The sequence below is a fragment of the Sinocyclocheilus grahami genome, unplaced genomic scaffold (assembly GCF_001515645.1).
Source record: "Sinocyclocheilus grahami isolate Dianchi unplaced genomic scaffold, SAMN03320097.WGS_v1.1 scaffold256.1, whole genome shotgun sequence".
NCBI lineage: Eukaryota > Metazoa > Chordata > Actinopteri > Cypriniformes > Cyprinidae > Sinocyclocheilus > Sinocyclocheilus grahami.
In genome coordinates, this window is record NW_015505435.1 from 622085 (window position 1) to 632083 (window position 9999).

The 9999-nt window shown below is 35.7% G+C and overlaps 1 protein-coding gene across 2 annotated transcripts in view; it reads right to left on the reverse strand.

Annotated features, from left to right (window-relative positions):
* Window positions 1-2465: 2465 nt before the first annotated feature.
* The window catches only part of LOC107598785 (angiomotin-like protein 1), a 70093-nt gene continuing 62559 nt past the window's right edge, over window positions 2466-9999 (reverse strand). For both annotated transcript variants that reach the window (XM_016290217.1, XM_016290216.1), the window contains exons 9-12: window positions 6983-7099; window positions 5343-5509; window positions 3787-4191; window positions 2466-2824 (exon numbers count right to left, since the gene is read on the reverse strand). In XM_016290217.1, coding sequence (XP_016145703.1) covers window positions 2742-2824; window positions 3787-4191; window positions 5343-5509; window positions 6983-7099 — 772 coding nt within the window. In that variant the 3' untranslated portion in view covers window positions 2466-2741. The remainder of the gene's footprint in view (window positions 2825-3786; window positions 4192-5342; window positions 5510-6982; window positions 7100-9999) is intronic.

Consider the following 9999-nt stretch of genomic DNA (forward strand, 5'->3'; position numbering starts at 1 on the left):
GCAATTCATGAAACAATGTTATTAACTAAAAACAATTGTACTGTTTATAGAATAGTGAGTAAAATCATGTTGCATCTAAGGTTTTTCTTAAATAGGCCTTTTGAGATAAAAATGTTCTCATATTTTCATACATGTTGTTTTAGATCATAAAAGCCAAAGGCTGTTTTATTTGAATAAAATCATCTCTGATTTGTAAATAACATGCAGCAGCCAGCTTGCATTTCTTTAATAAAAAAGTTGGTCAGACTTGCGCATACAGTACACTTGCGCGCGCCCCTTTAAATAATGAAATAGCCTACTCGTCGGAATACAGCACTGTTTCATACACAATGTTTATAAACTGTGGTTGATATGTTTAGATAAAGTATCTGTGATTATCAGTAAATCACAACAATCCCGTGCAATGAACACTGTCACTGATTTTCGAAAAATGTGATGAAGTACTGATCTATAGGCCTAGCCTATAAATTCTATATTAGGCCTGTAGATCCATGGATAAAGTACAAAATGTCGTACAAAATGTCTTTTTTTTCAATTATTGGATAGCATTATATTGTAGACTGATTGCAGATTAATCATAATAAACATGTTGCTACAATAAAAACAATAACATTGAAATACATTTAAAACAGTGTTCCTATTATACCTCCTGCAGTAACTTAAGCAGCGTGCAGATCCTCGTTTATCTCAGGACTGTGGCAACACCAGCAGTGCATACTGTAACCATATAATCTTCTACAATGGGAAAAACATATTGTTTTTATGACATATGTCGTTATTACGAAACAAATATGAAGTTTAAAGACATAACAACGAGATGTTAGGACATGACTGGGAAAAAATAATTTGTGGCAGCTATGCGCCCATCACTGTGTGGTAAACTGTGTGGTTAACTCCTTATAGCAAAACATGACAGACTCAAGCCCTAAAAAGGGAGCACACGCTTTGGACGTGCAATTCTGAGAACACTTAAGGCAAGATCATGTTCTTTTCGCATGTTTGGACACTTCAAACAGATGTTTGCACTCACAATCTGAAAAGGTTCTTTTTTTTTGCTCTGCGTTCGTGTTCGTCCATTATTTTACCCAACAAATCTTTGAAAATTACTGGTCATTTAAATATGCAGTGAGCTCATAAATATTCAAAAGAGGCCGTCTTCAGCTCCATATATGGTTATTTTGGGGAGGAGACTGAGGCAAACTGAAACCACGTGCGCACAATATTTAGATAATTGTGATTTATAAAGCCAGCCTTGCGCAGTTTCTGGCATACGTATGGCTTTATAAATCTGAAAACTTTTGTGCATACGCAAAATCTAACTTTTGTACGTACACACACTTTTAGTTTTATACATGAGGCCCCTGAACACACAATACAGTTATATGGGACAATCTCAGCTTCTAGCATTTACAGTAGTGCACATACAAGAATGGTTCACTTTCTGTCCTGTAAGATAATGTTACTACCACCATATAACCAATTCCTAAATCTGAGATTTTTTTTCTCCCTTGCAACAGAAAATGTAAAACTGAAAACCAGCAAGAAAAATTTGACAGATCTGTTTCACACATTTTGAATAACGTGTCCGGACACTATGCGTATTTTTATTTTTTTATTTTTTCAAATCTAGATAAAAGGAATGTCAGACTTTTTTGCAACATAGTGTCTAAATGCTGCTTAATTTATGTAAAATTAATGTGTGCAATGTTTCACTGAATAGTTGAGAGCTCTGTGTAAAGGTTTTCAGTGAAATTCTTTCAGTTTTTCCTTATTTTTATTCCTGGGAAAAAATGGTTTATAGTTTTGTGAAACCCATGTAATTGAAAAAAAAATTACTTAATCCAGCCCAAAGTGCTTTAATTTTATTGACTTGATTACCTGAGAGCTTTCACAAAATGAATAATGGATTTCTTGGAGCATGGAAATCACAATAATAATAATTAAAAAATAAAATAATAATCATAATAAATAAAAAAATTTAATAAATTAAAACTTAATTTTAAGTTTTGAAATAGGTGTTTAAAACTAAAGTAGATATCAATCATGCGTCATTGGATTCTGACTCAAAGCATTATAGTTATTGACCCCTGACACTTCACCATGACACTAAAATATTCCCAGCCAAAGAACACAGTTTACAACAATGGGTGTTTGTTTCAGGTAATTAAAACACACATGATGCAAAACAGCAGTTATTGCGGTAAAATTAATTAACAAGCTTATTTTCAGCAATTTGACACAAGACCAACAAAGTTAAACAGCATTCAATAATTTAGTTGTACATATAACAATTCAGTACAACATTTTTTTTTGTAGATTCACACAAATATTATCTGATTTATATACAGCTTTGTGGAATGCACTTATGAGGCAGCTGATAATCTGACAGAATGCAATTTAAGACATTATGTATGCAATAAGTATATAGGCTAGGTCAAATATCATAGTCCTTGTTTGTTTCAGGGTAAAAAATGGACAGAAATAAAATTACAATCAATTATCAAATTCAGTATTTTGGAGGCATAATACTGAATTCTAGCTTTTACTTTGCACTGCATTCCTTCATCCCTTTCTGTAATCTCTCCTTTCTGTCTGTCTGTTGTAAGTGATCCATTACATTATACAACATATTTTTCTTTATGCCTTCCTTTCTTTTTCTGTCTTATATTTTGTTCTTCACTCCCTCACTCTTTCTTAAGCGCTGTCCTGTCTGTAAGAATGCTACTTCCAGGGTTGTTCTTTCAGATAAGGATCTCCACCAGATCTAGGTCAGGCAGGGGCATCTTCTGTCCTCGAACTTCTAGGCCTTTAGCCTGGCTGGATTCTGCACATAAAATTTTTATTTTTTTAAAATCTTTTTTCAGTGATAATATTATACTAGCACTATTTCTTGAGATACTAATATCTATACTAGCATTAGATGCTAGTATTTTAGCCATTTGAATCATTTAGCCATTTGAATCATTCATAATTTTTTTCAGTAGGGGTCTATAATTGTGATAAAAAGGTAATTGTGTCACTCACAGCACCATGTACAAAAACATCAAGACTTGAATTTTTGTCTCATAGTTGTATGTTGTTGGTGGATAAGCTCTGGATTCAATGCAGTAGAAGATAAAGCTTTTATTGTGTTTACTAAGCTTCTAACAAGATGTGTTCCACTGTTCCATTGTATTTTACTTTGTATTATTGTGGTCTACATTTATTGACTGGGCAGAGAGTCTACAAAAAGCAGCCAGTGTTATTAATTCAACTAAGGGACCCTGCTATTTGATGGATCCCAAGAAATTGTCAGTAATTGTCAGAAATTTGGCAGTACCAGTCGTTATGTTAAAGGATCACAGGTTCTTATTTGCAAGGCGAGTTTGAGTTTCAATTTAAAGCTGGCATGTATACCCAATTGAAGTGGCTTATCGACTGAGATAAAAAGTAACACAGGACTTGATTTTGTTCATGACTGGATCATAGAAAGTGCAAACTAAATGGATAAATGTTTTATATGAGTGACAGGTTTCTGGAGGGGAGGGATTGAAAATCGCCTGGCCATTCACAGAGACGTCATAGCAAGGGGGAAGGGCACACTAATGTTTTTGATGAAAGATTTTTTTTTAATTAAGATGTGAATGGATAAATCATTCGCAATAAACACTGGAGGATTCAACAAAAAATGAGAACAGACAATTTTGATTTCATGGTGACTTGAATTCCTGAGTAGAACTGTGCCCTGCACATGAATGTATAGATACAGAAGCTACATTGTCACTTGCTTCTTTCTGCCTGTCTCACCTGTCTTTTCTTGTATTGTGGAGGTTGCAGCACTAAATATCTTTGGACTAAGTCCTGTTTGACTGCCGCTGTCTCTGCTGGCAGATTTAGAATGAAGAGACAGGAGAGGAGTGAAGGGGAGAGGGAATGATAAAGGAGGCTGAAGAGAGCCAGATGAGGGCCAGGGTAATGTGGAAGAAGAAGAGGAAGGGAGAGAGGAAGTGCTGGAACGCGGAACACAGGAGGATGAGGTTATTAATGATGTGTTTGAACCTGTGGAGGCCAAGAAGGGAAGAAAAGAGGAAGGTAGAGAGGAGGAGAATGATGGAGGAAGAGAGGAGGCAGGGAGAGATGAAGAGACAGAGACCAAAAGAGAGGGCAGATAGGGAAGGATGTGCTCTGCTTGTTGTTTTCCCAGGAGAACATCTGCAAACAAAAACACAAACCATTATTAAGTAAAACCTTTAGTAGCACATGGTCACATTGCAGTAATGAGTGTCAAAATACATTTACACTGCCATTTCTGGATTTTCATCAGCCATTACTCAAGTCTACAGTGTCACATGATCCTTCAGAAATCATACTAATGTGCTGATTTATTATCAATTTTGGACACAGTTGTGCTGCTTTATATATATATATATATATATATATATATACATTTTATTATTATTTTTTTTAATCTGGGATACTTTTTCAGGATTCTTTGAAGAACAAAAAGTGACAAAGATCAGCATTTATTTCAAATAACAATATGTCTTTCTAACAATGTCTTTACCATCACTTTTTATCAATTTAACACATCCTTGCTGAAAATGTTTTAATTTCTTTCAAATAAAGAAAGAAAAAATTACTGACCCTAAACTTTTGAACTGTTGTACATTGTTACAAAAGATTATATTCTATATTCCATTTTACATATACACACATCTTTGCTGATGAAGTCTTGCCATGCTTTGTGTACACAGTCTTAATTGTAAAGAACAATAGTGGGTGAAAACTGAAAGTGAATGATAGGGACCCATCGAACACTAAGAAGGACTGTGTCCAAACAACACACAACTACTAGTGCAAAGTTACAGCAAACCTCAATATTTACCTTGAAGTCCCTGTTTCCACAAATCGACCACAGAGAACTTTACAAAGCTTTACAACCATGGGGAACTTTACAAACCCATGGAAGAGCTGTAATTGTTAAGTTAAGAGCTGTAATGTGTTATTATCACAAATAGTTGGAGCTCCAAAAACATCTGCCCTGACCAATCACCTGATTTAAATATTATCAAACCACCTTGGGCAGTTTTGGATAGTAGAGTGAGAAGCAGATTCCCTCCTTCAACATCTCTTAAGCAACTATGTTCTGATAGTTGTATGAATCTATTCAAAGAATGTTGAAAATCTATTCTAAGAATGTTGAAAACTACAAATGGTGGTGAAACACCTTAAAAAAGAAATATCACCCATTTCCCAGGTGTTCAGATTATTTTGTCCAACCCCTGCTGTCTGTGTATGATACATTATAGAAAAAATAAGGCATAGTACTTTAATCAGAATGAATGTATTTGTATATGTATTACCTCTGTGATCGGTCTGTGATGAGTGACGTGTGTGTAGTCCAGTTGCTATGGAAATGGAGGGCACAGAGCGGGCAGGACGCAGAGGAGTGGGATCTCGACGGGAACGCTGTTGTAGGACTTTAATCATGGCATCTTTCTCCAGCAACTGAGCATGTAAGTCCTTCATCCTGTGACAGATAAGATATCACCTTTTTTAAACCTTTTTATTTTTTAAACCTATTCACTTTCAACGGAGTGCCCTGCAAGCTACATTTATACGAAATTCGTAGACACATGTGACATATTTAATACCTACAAAAAAGTATCTTGGAGTAAAATCCAAAACTCAATAGGAAGTCAGTTATTTTACATTTTCTCAGCAAATTTTGTGTAATCTTTTTGCCATTTCCAGGCATTGTATTTAACTCCTGCTAGAGATTTAATCAGATCAACACCAAATTTGGTCAGTATAACCCTTTGTGATGTTAATTTGCGAAGATCTTGAGTTTTCGTTGAAGGGCATGTCCATGGCGGCCTGACAAATTTCGATGTTTCGCCATGAAACTGGAAGTTGTTATAACTCAGGCATACAATGTTTGATCTGCCCTTGCTGAAACTTGTTAGATAAGAGGCCTGTCCTGAGCACATGCCCATGCCCATGCCCATATTTAGTTATAGCCATAGCTCCACCTGCTGGCAACAGGAAGTGGCATGTTTTATGCTGTAATCAACTCCTCCTAGAGATTTAATGATATCAACATTTATATTTAGTCAGTCTAATCTAAAGGCCTTTGCAATGTTAAATTGCGAAGATCTTGAGTTTTCGTTAAAGGGCGTGTCCGTGGCGGCCTGACAAAGTTAAATGTTTCGCCATGGAAAAGATACAAATACAATGTCTGATCTCCCCCAAGCTTCACAAGTTTGATTAGAGTCCTGGCCTGAACACATCTAAAGGCCAATATTCAGTTATAATCATAGTGCCACCTGCTGGCAACAGGAAATGACTTGTTTTACTCTAACTTAAACATGCAATGTCCAATCTGCCCCAAACTTCACATATTTGGTAAGAGTCCTGGCCTGAATACATCTACATGCCAATATTCAGTTATAATTGATAGCGCCACCTGTTGGAAACAGGAAATGTCAAGTTTTACACTATCTAAAACATGCTGTGTACAATCTGCCTCAAACTTCACATGTTTGGTAACAGTCCTGGCCTGAAGACATTTAAAGGCCAATATTCAGTTATAATCATAGCTGTTGGCAACAGGATATGTCATATTTTACACTAACTCAAACATACCACGTTCAATCTGCACCAAACGTTATGTTTGATAAAAGACCTGGCCTGAAGTCATCTACATGCCAATACTCAGTTATAGTCATAGCGCCACCAGCTGGCAGTAAGAAGTTTGGCACATATAAATTACTTTGACATATTCCTCCTATATTTACTACTTTTAAAGCATATTGCCCACCGTTGGCTGTTTCCCTAAGACCACTGGGTGGAGGTGGCTCCAGGTGTGAGGGCCCTTACAACTCTTCTTGCAGCTTTAATAATATATTGAATTCAAATCATTGAAAGAAAAAAAATGGCCTTGTAATTGATCATTTATTTTGCCAGTGTCTAACTTACATATATGTTTATTATATGTGAATACCTTTGTTCCATTTCCTGACAGTGACGACTGCTCTGGATTCTGTTCTCATCCTCATGCAGCCACAGAGAGCTGTCGCTGTAACTGCCACTGCGAGAATGCTGGATTATAGTTGTATGTCTGAAAATAAATATAAAATAAATCTGTCACTTTGTGGGTAATCAAAAATCATAAGCTGACTATGTTTATTCATGCTGGTTTCGTCCGGCCAGAGGAGAACTGGCCCCCCAACTGAGCCTTGTGTCTCCCAAGTTTTTTTTTTTTTCACTTCTGTCACCGATGTTGTTTTGGCTTGCCACTGTCGCCTTTGGCTTGCTTAGTTGGGGATGCTTAATTTCTGGCAATACTGTTGGCTTGATAGCAGAAACAAGAGAGCTGAACTAGATGATGACATCCCTGAATCAACAATGAACTGACTTTAACTGAAAAACTATTTTGTTATTATCCTGTTGCATTATTGACTAACTATTTTGCTGTTTGACACTGTAAAGCTGCTTTGACACAATATGTATTGTATAAAGCACTATATAAATAAAGGTGACTTGACTTTTAAACATTTTAATATTTTAAAGACTATTGTTGTTTATGTCTTCATTATAATTATTGAAAATAAATAATATTTTTAACCATTTTAAAGCAACAATATTTGAAATGTGAGGAACAAAAGAGATATTAATAAAATGTCGGTCAAACCCAAATAAACAGCCTCAGCTTCACTTCCACAGTGTCAAAAAATGCAACATGGTCAAGCACCTTTAGCATTTCTATTACAGTTTTTCTGAATTGCTAAAACACGTTTCTTGAAACCATCACTCATTTTCTCAAAACCTTAAACACAAATCCAAACCTTCAAACTAAATTCACAGAACCCCTAACTCGTCTGGCAAAATCAAACAATTGCTTCAAAACCATTTTACCTGTACCCAAAATCAAACAAATCTTTCAAATCATACACACATTAGTCAATAATATACACACTACAGATCATTCATTAGACACACTACATTAAAAAATGGAGAACACAGTGTCCAGTGCATGTAGTAAAAAAACAACAACTGTTATTATTGTATATAGTAAATATTTTGCAATACTGTAATCTGGTAATATGAATGAAGTGTGTGCCATTTCATGCAAAAGTTTGCTTTTGATAATGCTATGTGTAGTTTCGGTTGCAGTGCTTCATTTTGCAGGATATATGAGGTATTTTGCAGTTTGGGTGTGTGGTTTTGTGAATTGTGTTAAGTTTTTTGATAAAACCAGACTAGTTTGAAAAATTGTGTGTTAGCAATTGGAAAAAACTGTAATGTTACTCTCAAAAAAAAAAACACAGAGTATATACATACAAATATACATATGAATCAGAGGAATTCATCTATGTCGCAGGCAGGCAATGGTGGAAAAAACCCTCTGGTGTGGCGGATCCAGCCTTGACAAGACAGCACGTTTACAGTATGTCACCACAGGCCAGTTCTTCCACCATAACGTGTTAATCTTGTAATTCTACACAAGATTCTCTTCCACTCTTCTTGTGCTGTTCTTTTGAACTTTCCACTGATTATGGTGGCCACAGAGAATCTGCTAAATTTTGGTTGAACTCTTTGTCCTGCCTCTGTCGTTCCAAGCACAAGAACATGGTCTATCACATTAGCTCTGATTTCATCTGAAATGACTGTTCTTGGTCTTGCTCTTCCTCCGCCCCTTCCATACCTCTGAGATTGATGGATGCACCCATGCCATCTGTGTACTTTGAACTGGCTTATATTTTGTATTTTGTACATTCACATATTTAGAAACAAGTTTAACAGTTTTGAATTATTGTGTGTAAACAATGACAACCATGTTGCAGTTGTGCTTAACTTTTGCATTTTTGTGTTTAGGGTTTTGCATCACAAGTTTATCACAGTGCAAATTAGTGAGTGAGAATGTGTTTAGAGTTTTGCAAAAAGAGTGCATGAGATCTGCAAACAGTGTCTAAACTGTCAGAACTTGTTTAAGGTTCTGCAGAAAGAGTGATTTATTTGACAAATTGGTTTAGGCTATTAAGAATTTGGTTCAGAGAATGGGGTTTAGTGTCTTAGCAAATGTGAAAAACTGTAAGACGCTAAAGGTACCCCTAGGCACTACTGTATCAAAAAACTAGGAATTGCATTTAATGAGAAACCTTTGGCATCAATAAATAGACAGCATGGAATATTCATTATCATTTGCACAGTAGGGACATTTTGACCAATAAGTTTAACTGTTCCTTACGTAAAGATAGACTTCAGAAGACTTGGAATGCAACATGAGTAATTTGTAATACTTTTATACTTTTTTGTCAGTCTTTGGCAAATAATTATTGATAAGAATAAACGGTGACTTGATCTGACACATAAGGCAAGCAATTGAAAGCAACAGAATGCCAAGTTTGCCAAGATAAATCCTAGGGGTACCATTAGCGTCTTAATAATGAAACACTGCTCTTGACCATGCTTCTGTTTTTTACACCTTGGGAGTGAGAATGGGTTGTGTTCAATAACAATTTAATTTATGTTCAACAAATAAAAAACAGATGTCATAAGGATAAACAAATGATAAAGCTTGGCTTATTGAATATCAGGTCCCTTTCTACGAACGCACTTTTTGTAAATGATATGATCACTGATCATAACCTAGATGTGCTCTGTTTGACAGAAACTTGGCCAAAACCTGATGATTACATTATTTTAAATGAGTCTACCCCCCAAGATTACTGTTTTAAACATGAGCCACGTCCAAAAGGTAAAGGGGGAGGTGTTGCTTCAATTTATAACAATGTTTTCAGTATTTCTCAGAGGGCGGGCTTCAAGTATAACTCGTTTGAAGTAATGGTGCTTCATATAACATTATCCAGAGAAGCACATGTTAATGATAGATCCCCTCTGATGTTTGTACTGGCTACTGTACACAGGCCACCAGGGCACCATACAGACTTTATTACAGAATGTGCTGATTTTATATCCGAGTTAGTGCTGGCTGCAGATAAAGTTTTAATTGTTGGT